General features: G+C 36.2%; 3 protein-coding genes across 5 annotated transcripts; all 3 read right to left on the bottom strand.

Annotated features, from left to right (window-relative positions):
* Positions 1-1,129: 1,129 nt before the first annotated feature.
* LOC105635265 (uncharacterized) lies at positions 1,130-2,943 on the bottom strand. Its single transcript, XM_089725795.1, has 2 exons — positions 2,464-2,943; positions 1,130-1,707 (listed from the first exon to the last, which is right to left on the bottom strand). Exon 1 carries the CDS (start codon positions 2,814-2,816, stop codon positions 2,490-2,492), a length of 327 nt encoding a protein of 108 aa, XP_089581921.1. The 5' UTR covers positions 2,817-2,943; the 3' UTR covers positions 1,130-1,707; positions 2,464-2,489.
* Positions 2,944-3,450: 507 nt separating this feature from the next.
* LOC105635264 (cytoplasmic tRNA 2-thiolation protein 1) lies at positions 3,451-6,740 on the bottom strand. 2 transcript variants are annotated; one of them, XM_089726418.1, is made up of 11 exons: positions 6,324-6,740; positions 6,107-6,221; positions 5,867-6,009; positions 5,622-5,741; positions 5,306-5,418; positions 5,122-5,214; positions 4,976-5,016; positions 4,607-4,673; positions 4,222-4,333; positions 3,760-3,963; positions 3,451-3,595 (listed from the first exon to the last, which is right to left on the bottom strand). In XM_089726418.1, the coding sequence occupies exons 1-10, from the start codon at positions 6,423-6,425 to the stop codon at positions 3,799-3,801; spliced, it is 1,071 nt and encodes a 356-aa protein (XP_089582544.1). In that variant the 5' UTR covers positions 6,426-6,740; the 3' UTR covers positions 3,451-3,595; positions 3,760-3,798. The 2 variants fall into 2 exon arrangements, with proteins under 2 accessions (XP_089582544.1, XP_089582543.1); XM_089726417.1 differs by having other exon boundaries at positions 3,451-3,963.
* A 446-nt stretch (positions 6,741-7,186) lies between these two features.
* LOC105635263 (Ubiquitin-like superfamily protein) lies at positions 7,187-15,456 on the bottom strand. 2 transcript variants are annotated; one of them, XM_012218300.4, is made up of 18 exons: positions 15,216-15,456; positions 14,041-14,192; positions 13,683-13,800; positions 13,377-13,481; positions 13,088-13,206; positions 12,902-12,985; positions 12,291-12,479; positions 12,100-12,169; positions 11,878-12,023; positions 11,011-11,175; positions 10,862-10,933; positions 10,352-10,472; positions 9,960-10,280; positions 9,753-9,859; positions 9,450-9,671; positions 8,004-8,639; positions 7,689-7,844; positions 7,187-7,515 (listed from the first exon to the last, which is right to left on the bottom strand). In XM_012218300.4, exons 2-18 carry the CDS (start codon positions 14,167-14,169, stop codon positions 7,447-7,449), a joined length of 2,829 nt encoding a protein of 942 aa, XP_012073690.1. In that variant the 5' UTR covers positions 14,170-14,192; positions 15,216-15,456; the 3' UTR covers positions 7,187-7,446. The 2 variants fall into 2 exon arrangements, with proteins under 2 accessions (XP_012073690.1, XP_012073691.1); XM_012218301.4 differs by having other exon boundaries at positions 9,753-9,856; positions 15,216-15,454.
* Positions 15,457-16,137: the final 681 nt, after the last annotated feature.

Raw genomic sequence — 16,137 nt, 5'->3', positions numbered from 1 at the left:
ACTGAAAGCAACTCATATAAATATGTCACTTTCCTACCTTCTCTTAAGTCTCACCACCTTATCTTTATCCTTTAACCATACGCCAAACGACATTCGTGGCTCGGTCTTTGAAGATCTCGCATAAACCACACTGGTCAGGCTAGAACCAACCACCAAATGCTTTGGAGGTTGACTAGACTATATACACAAACAAGCACATGCCAAGAAAATAAAAACCACTAACAATAGATACAAACTAACATCCCATCCAGAAAGGCAAAACATGAAATTTTACCAGCTGGAAATTTCAAATTCACTGAAGCAATGTTCATTGAATTTGAAGGAAAAGCTAAAGGTGCAGCCAAGGGTTCCAAACAAATGCATTAGCATCTTTTGGCACATGCCATCGTTACATGATTAATTGGGTCCCCAATTTTAAATCACCAATAAGCAACCAACTCAAATAGTAGCACAGATAAAATATTGCTTTCTTTACACGCTTTAGGATTGTATTGGGTCCCTAATAGATTGCAACCTATAAGCCAACAAATCTAACGATGCTTATGTTCAGGTTTCCTTAGGAAACTCCATGGAATAATAGGACCATCTATTATGTAATCACAGTTAGTAAGCAAGAGCAAGTCACACTAAATCCATGGAATATTTATATTTATTCCATCTACAATTCTACATCCATTCAAGTTACTGCCACTTCTATCCAACCAGCCCATTACTATTCACATGTGCAATCAAACTGTAAACGGATCCGTCAAAAGCATGGAGAGTCACTCAATGTGTGTCATCCGAAATAAAGATTAGAGTCAACTGTTATGAGCAATCAATATGAAATTTATGATCAATAAAATTTATAGATGAATGTCCCCACCATAATCTAAAAAAAAAAAAAAAAGAAATCCAAGGTGCACCGAATAATTCAAATTGAACATGTGATTTTGGTTATTAATTGCAGAAATACCACAACAGAACTCCTCATAAACCCCATCTATCTTTCACATTCAACATCCTTCTTAGCCAGGGAGCAATGCCTGGTGGGATTGATATTCCCTATCAAGTAGAATTAATTATTCCATTTTAATTATATATATCCATCAGTAACACAAAAATTAGTACAATAAAGAAGGAGCAAGTCTGGTTGCAAGTTGGAACTGGGGATGTCATTATGCTCTAACCAAACCGATAATTTACAAAGTTTTTAGCCAAGTCTATAACACTATGTATAATCAGTTCTGAGACATCCACAAATGCAATTAGCATTGTCAAGCCATTATTACATGAAAATCCTTATCCGACATACTTCAGGGTAGATTGAAAAGTCAAATGTCCAAGAGTATCACAATGCAAACGCAATCACTATTATCTGAAGCCAAAATACCAATTATTCATCTGCTCACATTCTCTTCAAAACAAAACCCTGAAACATAAGAGATCTCCTTTGCCTGACAATTATTTGAACATAACAAAAGAATAAGAAGAAGAAAAATAGAGCTAATGGAAGATGCGACTCGTCTCAGCTACTTCTCCTACATTTCCCAGTCTCTGTAATGGTGCTGCTCGTGCTGTGCAAGTCACCGGTCAACATGAAATCGCATGCTATTGTCTAAAATACAATAAGGTGCTAAGAGTTCACGTCAGCAAGACCTAAAGCCAATATAACCATCAAATCATCCTTTCCTCAATTCAAAAGATACTGCTGAGATAGGAAGGAGCCTGTACAATGGAAAATTAGAAGATTTACCAGAGTCAAAAGATGCATCTCAATATTGACTATCTCCTTAATTCCGTTTGATGTCATAATCAATATGCTAGAGTTATTCTGCTAAACATTGCATTCCTCAAGACAAACCTCTGATATCCCAAACCTAAACCTTATAAACAATCATTAGCACATAGCAAAAATTGAAAATCCTAAATCATGCCTCACAAACAGACAACAAAACCCTAAACCCTAATCCACCAGTGATAACAAGACAACTCACTACTGTAACTGTAAGTGATAGACGATTATGTCAAAATTGAGTATTAAAGTTGATATCATTTTATCCATCCTCGGGCAGCTGATTTGGTTGTTTCTTGCTTTTGAACTGCTAGTTCTCCAGTTATCATTTTACACCAATGCAGTTTAATAGGATTGACTTTTATAGCGATGATTTTTTACTTAGATACACAAGCAATCATTGATAGTGATTTCACCCATATCAATAACCAAAACCGTAGACCTAATATCAGATAACAAACACTGACAAGCTCTAACTTACACACCGATTATAACAGTCAAACAATCTATGAATTACTGAAGCAATTTATTCATTTAATACAGTTCATTATCATTCAATCCATCTAGTATCAAAGTAACCTAAAATAAGCAGAAAGTCAGTATTTTGAGCAGATATTGAACATTATATAAATGTGAATTATTCAAAATAAACTAATTCGCCTCATCAAAGAGGAAACAAGAAAACTCACATGGACAATTGATAACAATTTTCATTTTACTTATCGTCACCGAAAAGAAGGCGAAGGCGAGCAGCGAAGAGGCCAGTGGGTTCCAGAGAGGCTTCGTGGAGTAGGCCACGCTTGATGTTGTTCAATCTATCAGTCAGGGTTTGCTGTTCTTGCTTAAGAGCTGAGGTATCTTCCTCAAGGCCATGGATACGGTACTTTTGACCTAAGGATCTGACACTCAAAAGCAGTATCCCTGTCATCGCGAATAACTGAATAAAACTATCTTTGCGCTTCATTGCGTTCGCTATAAGCCCTAAAGGCTTTCTAGAGCTTCGGGTGGCCGTGGCTGAGCCCGGCGGCGCTGAAGATGCCATGTTGCCCAACTGAGATTGCTAAATGAAGAGACCAAACTGAGAAGGGTGGGAGTTGCAGTTTGGCTTTTGCGTTCCGCCTTGGGAATTTTATTAGTGTCTATTGTCGTTTGAAATTAACTTAACTTCTAATCTGCTTGTAAATTAGACCTTGTACTAAAAGCTGGTATAAATAAAAAAAATTAAATATTGAAAATGAAATTCAAAACATTAAAAAAATAATATTAAAAGTTAATTAAAGAATCTACAGCATTCCATTTCATTTTTCGTATGTAGATTTCATTGCCTGTAAATGCAAAAGTTTTCATGCATATAAATGTAAAAATTAGAATAATTGAAAGATATAACTTTTAAAAAATTTTATATCACCATTAAAGGAAATAATATTTCTTCTATTTCTTTAAATAAGTTATTGAATCACCTTAATTTCCAAAAAAAAAAAATCCAAAAGTTAGAAAATAAAATAATTAATATTATTTAAAATATGATATAAAATAAAAATAAAAAATACCAAATTCAACCGAAGGGAATATTACTCGGTTAATTTTGACATATCGTATTCGCCTTTGAAGATGCATGTTTCGAAAGCGCAAATTCTTGAGTTCAGATGCATAACTCGTATCACATTGAAGCAAGCTTATAGAAAATCAGAAGGTACAAATTTCAAAATATTGCTAAATAAATTGGAATACAAAAACATTGCGGGAAAAAAAAAATCTTGCTTCCTGCCTACATAATGTTCCCTTTACCACTCAATTCTTCCCATCTCATTCTCAATACACCTACAAGAACATACATTTTTCTAAGTAATAAACAACAAATTTCTAATAAATTCCAATCATCACCATGGAGGATACGTTAAGCCTGCATAACCAAGCAAAAATGACTGCAAAATTTCTCAATGTTGGAATGACAGTGGGAAGCAGCTTTGCTATCATATACGTACTCTGCTTTTGTACTCTTTTAACTCATACAGCAGATTGTATCAGAAATCCAGAGTTCCACATTGCTTGCTCTCAATATTCTTTGTTCCATGGTTGTCTTTCACATCCTTCCTGCCATCATTATCAATGCCTTGACTTCGACCAATGCCTAGCTTGGGCAAACCCCGGTTCAGTCCCTCAAGCAAAACACAGGCTTTACACCATTTCTGTGCATTAAGCAATGTTAAAAGGATAACATGTAAAACCATGCAAAATGAAAATATCATAAGTTGTATAATACCGTAAGAACAGATTCTAGATAGTAAAAAAGGAATAATGTTGTCCAAGACGAAGTGCATCATAGCTATATCAGCAAAACATTGGCGATTGGCCACAGAGGGAAATAAATGCTTTTTTCCACCAAGCAATCAGGAGTTCAAAGTAATGTAAGTTTCATGTGTACATCACACAAAAGCAACACTTACCTGGCTCGAAATGTAACCACAACGTTCACATGTGCCCTGCTCTGGCATTTTTGTGGAAGTGGAGATTCTGAAATTCTCCCCTGATTTGATGATGTCAAGTATGGCCCTGGGTCTGCATTGGTAAACCATCAATAATATGTTAACATATTGTGAGGGTGCAACACGAGAATTTTCCACCACAGCTTTCAAAACCTAATGTTTATATCCCTATGCAGTAAATGTGAGGGGCTGGATCATAGGAATCACTAGACATGTTCATATTTAAGAACCAACAAAACCATTAGCACCCACCCAAAGAGAGGAAAATATGGGAAGTTCAAACAAACTAGGAGAGCAACCTACAAGCATTAGAATTACATCAGACAATCAACTGAGTGGCAACAACCTGATTCTCTCCAAATCTTTAATGAACTCACGAGCAAAACCACGATATGCATTGGGAGAATATATACCTGCAACAACACACTCTGTAAATATAGAGGCAGAAACAGAATACAAGAGCAACATAACCAAACAAAACCACAAGAACTTGCTACCACATTCAAAGCACTAGTGGAAATATCCCACACAGCAAACCCCAACAGTTACCTTTTTTTATGGGAAAAAAAAAGAAGGAAAATACTGGTGAGAGAGAGAGAGAGAGAGAGAGAGAGAGAGAGAGAGAGAAGCAAAGAGCACCCGAGGATACTTATACAGAATGAGATTGACACAAGCATTAAGGTGGAGAAAAGGAAATGGAAAAGTGAACAATTACATTCAGTTGAGAAGTAGTCCAGCCTCTTGAAATAGGCATACGTGCAAATCTGGTTAAGGTTCTGCACCAGTTCCACTATACCAAAATAATAAAACAACAGAGAATGCAATAAATCACTTTCAATGTTTCAGCTGTAATAAGGATATATAACAATCTCCTTCTCATAGGTGTACTTGAAAGGCTTGCATCTTGGAATTGGTCCATCTTCACCAGTTGTTATTGAAGTGCATCTGCTCAATCTAAAAAGTGAATAGCATCTAATTACTACCAAAGAAAACAGGAAAAATCAAATAATGCTGAAAAAAACACACTTAATTAATACTATATTACCTAGCAATATCACCTCGCAGTATATTCAAAAGAACCGTTTCAGCAATATCATCTGCATTATGTCCAGTAGCAAGCTTGTCTACTTTCAACACTGCAGCACCTCGATCAAGGGCCTTTTAAGATGAAGAGTACTATGAATTTCATTAAATTCATTGATATTATTTCAAAAAATTAAACCCCTTTTTTTCGGAGGGAGATGGTTTGTTCTATGTTAAGAAATGGATGGGAGGAATGATGAGACAACAAAGGTGAAGGATACCACGAAAGGATGAGAGAAAGAGTTAAATGATAATAGCCAAGAGTGACCCGTATATACCTGACGACGGAAAACACCACAAAAAGTGCAATTATTCTTTAAACCGATCATCTTTACAATCTCATCCATTGTCCATCCATACAAATCCTTGTAGGAAACAATCTTCAAAGGTAACCCATACTGAGAAGAACATATAGAGACAGAAGCCATTAAAAAATTAAAACTGCCACGAAATAAAGAAGTTAGAATTGGTCTAAAAATAGCTCTCACTGTCATAAATGGACAAGGGTATGCATACGGCATACCTGAATTTCATTTCTTTTGACCGTTTCAAGTGAATCATCCCTATAACCGGTAATCCCTTCATCAACTGACAATAAGAAGAGATCGAGGCCATAATTATGCCGACGATTTAACTCTGATAATACATAAGCGAGGACGGTTGAATCTGCAAAATGGCCAGAGAGTATGCAAATCATGAGGAACAACAATCAAATAAATAAGATATGGTACAAGGTTGTTACAACAGAAGAGAAGCTAATCACCTTTTCCACCAGAGGCACCAATACCAACACGCTCACCAGGCTTGAATAGTTGATTGTCCACAATCACTTGGTGTATCTCTTCTTCAAATACATCATAGAAACACTCCCTGCATATCTTTCTCCAGCCAATGCAACAACAACTTTTTTTACGCGTGAATATGAAGAACTAAACTGAAAACAAAAACAATGAAATTCAACAAAAAGGATGCAAACTAACCTGCTCTAGAGTTTTAGGTCTTTTAAGAGCAGCCCGTCTCTGGTTACAGAGGCAACAAAGACGAGCCCCAGTCCTCTTGGCCTTGGTGTCGGCTTCCTCCATGTCGACGTTCGATGTCTTGGAGCAGAGGAGCAAGTTCAGATTATTGAAGATATTTGTTAATTTTGTGTTTAAGCATCAATTAAACAGCTATACTAGAATGAGTTTTTAGGGTTTCTTGAAAATGGTCGGTGACACAAGGAAGTAAGAGGGGCTCTGAAGTTTGAAGGTGTCTCGAGTGGGGAAGACAGATAGGTCCTCTGCTACAAGAAAAGAAGATTACTCATCGTCATCGACATCGAATTAAGGCGTTCCGGACAATTAACAACCTTTCGCACAGCATATACTGTTGTTTACTTTTCCCTCAAAAAAAAAATTTTTTTTTTCCAAAGAAACTGTAAATCAATTATTTCTCAGTCCAAAATATAATTCACTTTTATTTTTTAATATTATAATTAATCCTTAAACATCTACTATATTTTTATTAAATTCCTTTATTTTCAATAATCTTCCTTAATTTTTAATTATTATTTCAATCTTCATATATTATTTAAAATGAATATAATAAAAAAATTATATAAATAAAATTATTCTAGAAAGAGTATTGTACTTGCTCAAAATCAGTAATTTTGAAAAATTAACTGTTCTAAATTTTTAGAAAAAAATTGTTGTTACACAGAGAACTTTTTTTTTTTTTTTTGGAAAGAGGTTATAGAGAGAACTCAATTTGGATATTTTGTTTCAATTGATTTCTTTATTTTATAGTTCGAAGTATCGAATATGAATAAATGCGGCCAGAATAAACCACTTGGGCAAAAGGTACATTTGTCTAAACCGCTTCAAAAGCGAAACTCAAATGCTGTATAGTATGTATTCATGGTTTATAGCACAAACACTAATTAATACACAATGAACCCAAAGGGCATATCAGCAATCGAGTACAACATGGAGAAACAGAGCTCCATTCCTATTTGTACAAGAATCGTACAAAATCAAACCAACTTGGGACCCTGAAAGAAGAAATAGTTTCTGGCATTCCATTCCCATCAATTAACACTTCAACTTATCAAAAACCATCTACCGCTCAATTATCTTGCCCAGGGTCACTCTGAAGCCATTGCCGTATATCGTGTTGTAGCATCTCCATGTAATCCTGCATAAAACAATAATCACCTTGACTTCATGCATAACATGAGACATAAAAAGGAAATATATTAATGAAAAAGAAACTGCACTGCTGCTTCAATACATCACCATGCAGTTTGGCTTTAGCCAAATACAAAATTGAGCAGTGTGAATAAAATGTTTAGAATAAGAAAAACTTACATTAACTATATCTTCATTGTTGCTTAACTCACGCACAATATCCTGGGATCTGCTTTCATTGCCATTAAACCTCACAGCATTTTCAGCGACAGCATGGAAAATATCTCCAGGTGCATTAAAGTGTTCTATTCTCTGAGCCACTTCCTGGAGATCAATCTAAAACACAGGAACAGGAAAACAGTGATGACAGAAAAGAATAGACCATATTTGAAATTTAACTCAAAGAACTGAAATAATCCTTCCCCAAACATGACAATGAAGGTCGTACTATAGTTTTATTAATGTCTTGTATCCTGCATACTACAGTATACACACCTGAACATTTTGATCATTAGACTTTTCATTTCCAATCTCTCTCCTTTCACTGTGATGCCGCTGGGGTTCAGGTTCAACAGAAGAAAATGGCTGAGCAGCTGAGCCACGGCCGAGAACCTGGGAAACAACTGGCATCATCTGTTGCACCATCCTTGAAAGATCAAGGCCACTGCCTTGGCCACCTCCTACACCCGAAAACATGTCCCCAAGGTCTTGGCTTTCAACCTGCTGAGCAATTTGGCTGACAGTACTCATTATTTGGGGGTTCTGAGTGAGTTGCTGCAACATACTCCTCAAAACATTGGGAGAACCAACACCAGTTTGCTCTGAGAAACCTGTCAACAAACCATTCAAGGAAGGGCTATCTATCACCTGAGACATAACACTAGCAGTATCAAACTGGCTATTGGAACTTTGCTGAGGTGGTCTGCTCTCTGGGTTCCCATCCACAGATGGAGGTGTTTGACCAAAGTGCATCTCATTTGCACCCGCCCTATTTGCACCAGGGCTCCGAGATGCAAGAGATAGTAAAAGCTGTTGACCACTTGTTCCAGCATTTAGGCTCTGACTGACAGGTGTGTTGCTTGCTCCATTATCACCAGTCTGGATTGATGATTTTGGTTGCCTGGTTCGTCTCTAGTCACATTAAAGATAGAGAATCAGTTTTTACATCTTTCTTTTATTTCCGCAACAAACAGGATCATGGGCAATCCAATTGCACAATAAATAAAATATTCAAAACATTCAAGCAGAAGTGTACTGGCACATGGATCCTATAGTAGAACAATCCTGAATCTCATAGCATTGAGAGATTTAGATAACTAAGCATACATAAAGAACTGGTTATTGCTTCAAAAACCAACCTGACAAGCATACCAAGAACTAATTTGATAGGCAGGTAGGACAAGCAAATCTACCATCAGATATTTTTAACTGGTTACAATTATGCACAAAAGGTAGTAGAAAAACAGATGTCGGTTTTTATATGACATCTACATGTAATCACACTTCAAACATACAGAGCCTCATCCTTATTACTTGATCCGTTGAGTGGTTGATATATTCCATGCACTTTTCCACTCTCCTAAGTTGGTATAAAGAAAATTAATGCAACAAAAGATCAAGTCAAATTTGCTTACAAAAGTTTTAATATATTATATGCATTCTATTACCAAGCAAAGGGGATATTCTATTGATAAAATAAATTAAATTAAATTAAAACTTGAAACTAAAAAAAAGACCTAAATCGCGCTCCCACGTGATAAATGGCCCGTTTAAATTAATTTCAGAAAGTTGGAGACCGATAAATAGCGGCAGAGCCAACAATCTATCGTCCACATTACCCACTAATACTTCAAAGAGTTGGGTTTTATCAGAGACAGTGAAATATTTTATAAATTTAAATTAAATGAATCAATAAGTAAATTATCCAAGGATGAAAACTACCTTGCGTTCCAAATTCCCCATCCCCAATCCAATTGGAACAGCTTGGGCACCTTCTATAAGATCATGCTTCTCACTGGAACTTGGAGCATTTTCTGAAATTTCTTCTGACTTTAGGGAGCTTTCTCCACTTGAACATCCCAACGAACAAGATGGGACGTCTTTCAAGCCCACAAGATCCTCCTTAGCCTCATCATTACTTGCTTGAAATTGATTATCTTGATTCTGATCATTCTGAATAATTTAGCATTGGCCAGGAATCATCCCCAAAAAACAAATTATACACTTACTCTGCACAAAGCATACCTTTTGATCATGGCCTTCTGTCATTTGTGCAGGTAAGGTCACAGTAGATTGGCCTGCCCCATCAGCTACAACACTATTAGGTTGCTCATTGCTTGCAACATTACCTGCTTCGGAATTACAAGAGCCAGCACATAGAGAGAATATTTTTATGACCCTAGAAAGAGGCAAAAATCTTTTCATAGTTTTTGTCAATAAACAGCAAATTACCTGATATATGCTGGTTTTCTCCCTGTGTGCCACTGACAAGATTTCTTAGTCGTGAATTGAATTCTGCTATCACAGAGGATATTTGAGTAGGGTCAGACAGAGGCTGTGAAACGGAAACACCGATACCAGGTTGTGCAGCATTTGAAACAGTAAAACTAGTAGGACGTGAAGGCACTGCTGCTGCAATGACATTTCTCACTGGTAGCATCCGCACTGTGCCTGAACTGCCTGAAGCAGTACCATTGCCTTGCTCACCTTGCATTCCCTCCCCATTACTTGCCTGGGTACCCAAGGTTGATATAACTGGAGTCAGTGAAGTACCTGATAAAAAGGGGTGTCAAATATATCTAGAATAAAAGTGTGTATTGGAAATCAATTTGTGTTTTGCTTACCAGCATGTATATGGATATTTACGTTCCTTGGAACACTACTAGTACCAACAGGACCAAAAGCCATTGGATTTGATTGTAGAGCAGAACCACCAAAGAGGGAATTGGTTTGTAGAGGAAAAGGCTGTAAAAAAAAATCAATGAAATACACATATAGGCAGCAGCATATCAATGCCAGAACAATCATTTTATGAATAGATAAATGGACTAAAATAAAGTAAAGTAGCTTAGAATTAAAATGGAATTAATCCACATTCCCTAAAACAACGTCGTCAATGTTTAACATACATTTAGGATAACTCTATTTTGTTACTTGATACAAATGACCTAGATGAACAATATTATTCCATCAGATGCCCGTCCAAGATGCTGCCATTACCAACTCCCATATTTTTTTTCATAATTTGTAGTAGTTCAACAATACTGAGCAATTTGTGACATGCCAGCAATGGACATTATATTTTCAAGCATGCAAGTTTGAAATGAAACTGGCATATATAATATTTTACAAACCTGAACCATTATAGGATTAGCCCCTGATGGAGATATATAAACTGCAGGTCCAGGATTTACAGAAGACTCTGCCTGCAAGTTGCAACAGAACCATTAAAATGATATTTAAATCACAGGCTGAATAGCACTGAGTAAGCATTACTCCATACAGGAGATTGTCCCATACGCATCGTCAAGATTGTCCGACCAAGCTCCAAAAGAAGAGCACCTAACTGCTGCATTGCAAGGCCAACTTGCACTGATTCTGAAAGAATTTGGCCCCTGACAGAAAGATCATTAGAACCTCCCTCTTGTTCCAAGCGTCCTGCAATATGCTACAAATTTGCAGCACATTAGAAGTAACACAATAAGATTACAAGGTTTTCAGAACAAATCAGATTGGCGTATTTTAAACAATTCACAGTAATGTCCTTCTATCTAGTTAGACATCTAGATGCAAATACTCTTGCTACAAATTCAAATACGTGCAACTGTTTAATTTGTCACCTTAAGTCCAATGAGTTACAAATAAGCAACAATGTAGTTAAAGCAGGCGGAATATAATAGAATGCCAAACGAGTATGATTTAGCACAAGGCAAAACATTGTAATCATCCAAATACACGAATTTTTGAAAGAATTTGATATCACAATCCATTGATGCTATCCCAACTAGAATAGCTATGCAGTAATTGTTAGAGCAAGAACAAATTAAAATATTTTCCTAAATCCATGAAAATTTAGTGGCAGACAACTATAGCTAAAACAAGAGTGAAAAATGTCTGCCATAAAGGAGATTTCAAAAATCAGCATCAATGACTCTTTGCATTCAAGCATATATTAGTTGATGTATTTCACAGAACATTTTATGCTGGTGAAGCTCACCAGAATGTGACCATACAAAGTTTTTTGGCAATGAAGCAAGAACTATTTCATGGTTAAAATCCCGGCAAAGATGCAGCTCATGGAAGGCCAGAGCATTAGAAAAGATAACAAGGGGGAGATAAAAGAGGTAAGGTTTTGGGCCATAGAGCTTACAGATAATGCAGTGATCATATGCCCACCAAAAAGCCGTTCTGCATGTCGCAGGACAATGCTCAATGCTTGCAAGCCCCGGGCATTAGAAGGTAATTCCAGCATTGGGACATCACCTGAGCCGTCTGAAGATGTGTTTGGCTGATACCCTAGGTGAAGCAAAATGAGTTATTGTTAACAAGTTTCAAATGCAAATACATGAGGTAATGCCATTTCTATCATTACCATTTTGTGCTAGTGCCTGCTCCATACGTCTCATAAACTCTGAAAGTGTACTCAACGAATCCGGAATTGGCTGAAAAAAGAGAGACAGAGAGAGAGAGAGAGAGAGAGAAATTTTGAGAATTTTTTTTTCTTTTAAAAAAAAGGCATACTATAATTGCAAGCAAACTACAGATAAGTGAACATTTTACTACCGAATGAAGTGATGGAAGAGGTACTGCTGCAGTCAGAGGAATTTGCATGACTTGCGGTGGTGCTTGAAATGGTGATTGGCCAGGCACAGACTGTGTTTGATTTCCTGCTTGACTTTGACCACCAGCACTGCTTCCTGATACATTGGCCATTTCATTTACTTGAGAAGTCTGACTCCCACTAATATTTTGCTGCAAAGAACAAGTGTTAATTGACATATAAAGAGAAGAATCATTGATTCCTTCGAGCAATCAGAGTTTCTAATCTATATATTCTCCTTTAATGCAGTTTATGAAAAAATACAAAAATTAAAGGGTGATTTCATCAATAAAATAGTAGAATTAGCAGCAATGACTACACAAACAAAGAATCCCTGTTTAGATATTCTAACCATGTTAGGAACCATCATTATCGGTGAAAAAGAGTGCGACAATGCCAGCACAAGAAATTGCCAAGAACAATTGCAATTCACAGTGCTGACTCAGTTACTTACAAAGATTGTCAAATTTAGTTGAAGAATAAAGGAACAATGACGAGTGGACATTGTCAAATTTATTTACAACAGGCATTCATAGATACATGTGGTGGAGCTCTACAAATGATGAGTGCCTACCATAGTAGAGGACTGCATGCCACCAATGCCATTAGTTGCAGTCTGACCGCCAATGCCGAGAGAGTTCAGTACTGTACCAATGACCTGCATAACAAACAACATAGAAGACATATAATGGGGGCAGGGTTCACACCTTTCACCATCAATCCCAATCCAAGGTCTCAAATAAGCAGTTTAAAAACGCACCCGACTGAGATCTGGCACAATGCCTTCACCTTGTTCCCCAACATTAAAGGTCCCGAGAACTACACTGTGTGATATTTGCCCAACACGATTTGGGAGGGTGCCAGCACTAGCTTCATTTCCTGCCAACCCAAGAAGAAATCACCATTCCGTGATTATCGAAGGGACAGCAAATTTGAAAAGGGAAAAGGATTTTTTTTTTTTTTTTCCTTTTTCTTTGGGAGGAAAGAGAGAGGGGGGGAGGGGGGCTCAACACCAAATTACAGAACAACCAACAAAACTAAACAGATACCTTGGCTACCATTATTTGCACTTGTGTTAGAGCTTGTATCAGCTGAAGGTTGCGGCTGTGTTTGTTGTCTTGCAACCAAGTGCAAGGTATGTCCATTCTCCACTTCTAAGAATAGTCAAGGAACTTGACAAAAAAAAAAAAGAAAGAAAGGTAGCAGTACATATATGTCCTTCGATGCCTAAGATGAATGTAATACTATTATAGGAAGAAGAATCAACTGTCTCGATGCTGGAACTGAGAAATAATAAAATGCAATTTTACAAATCTTAGAGTCGATAAATTTACATAAACTAGATGACTGGATACGATATTCAGAAAGGAGATGTTCATCCTTCAACACCTTTCCTCTGAAAATCAGTCTCTGTTGACCAACTGGAACACCAATTGCATTAGCTATTTTCTCCTTGAATGCTGAAACTAGCATCTGAAAATATTCAAAACCACATTAGATTTTTTTTTTTTTTTTTTTTTTTTTTTTGTTTTTTAGGAATTTATAAGCAATATGTCTACACCAGTCCTGCACAAGTGTATCCCTATTTTAAATCTACCAAAGGTATTCTTCAGAACTATCAGGAGTCAGGACTAAACTATTACAATAATATATATAAGTACAGAATTGTACAGTTTTTGAGAAGAAAAAACAGAATGAGAACCTGATGCTTACATTTTTATCAACCCGAAAACTGTAAATCTGTGAATCTAGAGTCTTGATATTGAGCTCTAGAGTTGCATCTGAACCTTCTCCAGATGTAATGCTTGTACTGGAACCTTCATTCGAGTATTGATTTGCCATGGTATCTAAGCAGCAATCGAAGTCTAAAGCACACACAACAAAAAAGTCTTATAATAAACACAACCAAAGTAATTAAACTATTTCCCAAAATCGTAATTAATGTCTTCAAACCAATTAGGCAAAGAAATGGAAAGTAGGAGATATCAATGATGAACTAACAATAGAGCAGAGAAACCAATTATTATGAGGCAGCACTAAGTTAAAGCAAATACAGAATTTAGGCCAGGAACAATCACACAAGGATCCACCCAAAAGGAACTGCATATCAAATTAATCCTTCATTAATCAGCAAAGAAAGCAAAATAAGAACATACAACATCTGTAAATTCAATTTGTGGTCAACCCCACTTCTCAAAGCAATTACTCATTGGATGATCTTTGTGGTCAAATCACTTATCCATTGATTCATTTTATAAGCAACCACAAGAGTTAAAGTTTCTAACTAATACCAAGCATCTCTCCTTCCGCTGCTATCTCCACTTCATGCAAGACAACTGAAACATTCAAAATTCTTATAAAAACAACTTCTGTGTTTCTATTGTTGTAGTTAGATTCATTTTTGTCTCAAAAATAAGAAAACAAAGTTGACTTTAAACTTTTCATTCAGATGGAAAACTCAAAAAAAATGCTTGATAAGCGTACAAAAATTGGGGATTGATTAAGGGCTCATAATGCACATCAACATAAGAAAAAAAAAATCCTAAACGAACTATATAATTCATGTCATTAACAATGATTAGAAACATTTCCCAGCTATCAGGATGTAGAATTGCCCGCCCCTTCAAAATGTCGCTTGCCACTAGCTCCCTTGAGACAAAACATACATGCAGAATTGAAGTAACACCTGCCCCCAGTCACAACAGACACAGAGATCCATTTTGATTTCAAATCCAAAGCAATCAAAGTAACACTAACTAAGGCATCATATGTCAAATTGATGACGAGTGAAGTACCATTCTACAGAGATTTCTTCTAGGGTTTTTAATAAAGAACGTGAAAATGTACATATCGTGATTAGATACGAAACTAGTAGATAAAAAATTAACCTTATTTTCTTTTTTCTTCTCGTTCCTGTGTGTACGTTGAGAGCCTAAGATTGGAGAGGAAGATGAGAGATCTGTTTTCTGTATTTGATCGCTGAAGGAATTACTGTAGAGAGATTGTACAGATGACTTTGGGTTGAAGCTAAAAACTTTTCTGGGTTGGCCGAGGTTCTAGCCGATAGGGGCGCACGCTTAGCCGGGTTGAGGCTGGGGCCTGGGATGGATTCCAGAATAATCTAGATGAAGAAACGATGTGTTGACATGGAGTCAAAAGCAAACGACATCGTTCTATATTTAAGGCAAAACCGGCGTTTGGTGCTGGGCACTGGCGTTCATTTTAAGTAACAAGTTACGACAACCTCCACGCGCCTTTGCTTTGCCGATTTTCAGCAACTATTCAAATTTTATGTGCGTCGCGGCAAACGACAAATTTTTTATGGTTGTCCGTCTCAAACCACGCCCAAATCAACAGATCCCGTATAAGACCATTTTGATTAACTTGCGATTTAAAAGACCACTTTACGAATAAATATAATCAACAAATATATTAAACTTAGTCTCAGGTCATTTAAATAAAAGAAAAATTATTCAAACTTTATTTTACACAAAAAAAAAAGTAATTACAGCAAATAATTAATTTTAATATTTGATACTTAGTCAAAATATTTATTTTTCATGCACTCATTTTCATTTCAAATGTCACTTGTTATCCCTTAATTAGCATTATTTAATTAATGTTTATATTAAAAATCTTATTTTATATTTAATGTTCCATAACTTGTAATGATATTTAATATCTTACTATCCATGTAACATGTTATTTATCTTTCATACATTTGTAAAATTGTTCAGACAATTATATTTATTATTACAATGAAAATTTTACTTTTTGGATTATAGAGACACCAATGAAAATTGTTAAACC

Source organism: Jatropha curcas, chromosome 9 (genome assembly GCF_041381405.1).
Source record: "Jatropha curcas cultivar XTBG-Jc1 chromosome 9, XTBG_Jcur_1.0, whole genome shotgun sequence".
In the NCBI taxonomy this organism is placed as follows: domain Eukaryota; kingdom Viridiplantae; phylum Streptophyta; class Magnoliopsida; order Malpighiales; family Euphorbiaceae; genus Jatropha; species Jatropha curcas.
The sequence above is the reverse complement of the archived record's forward strand: the minus strand, read 5'-3'. Positions and strand labels throughout refer to the sequence as shown.

Bases quoted from the DNA above. Each gene is read 5' to 3' on its own strand.
- LOC105635265 (XM_089725795.1), bottom strand. From the start codon at position 2,816: ATGGCATCTTCAGCGCCGCCGGGCTCAGCCACGGCCACCCGAAGCTCT.
- LOC105635264 (XM_089726417.1), bottom strand. From the start codon at position 6,425: ATGGAGGAAGCCGACACCAAGGCCAAGAGGACTGGGGCTCGTCTTTGT. The intron at 6,010-6,106 runs GTGATTAGCTTC...GCCATTTTGCAG, and splicing joins TGGTGCCTCTGGTGGAAAAG to ATTCAACCGTCCTCGCTTAT. The intron at 4,674-4,975 runs GTAATTGTTCAC...GTGTTGTTGCAG, and splicing joins GGACTACTTCTCAACTGAAT to GTATATATTCTCCCAATGCA.
- LOC105635263 (XM_012218300.4), bottom strand. From the start codon at position 14,169: ATGGCAAATCAATACTCGAATGAAGGTTCCAGTACAAGCATTACATCT. The intron at 11,176-11,877 runs GTAAGCTCTATG...GCAAATTTGTAG, and splicing joins ATATGATCACTGCATTATCT to CATATTGCAGGACGCTTGGA. The intron at 10,934-11,010 runs GTATGGAGTAAT...TGCAACTTGCAG, and splicing joins TGCGTATGGGACAATCTCCT to GCAGAGTCTTCTGTAAATCC.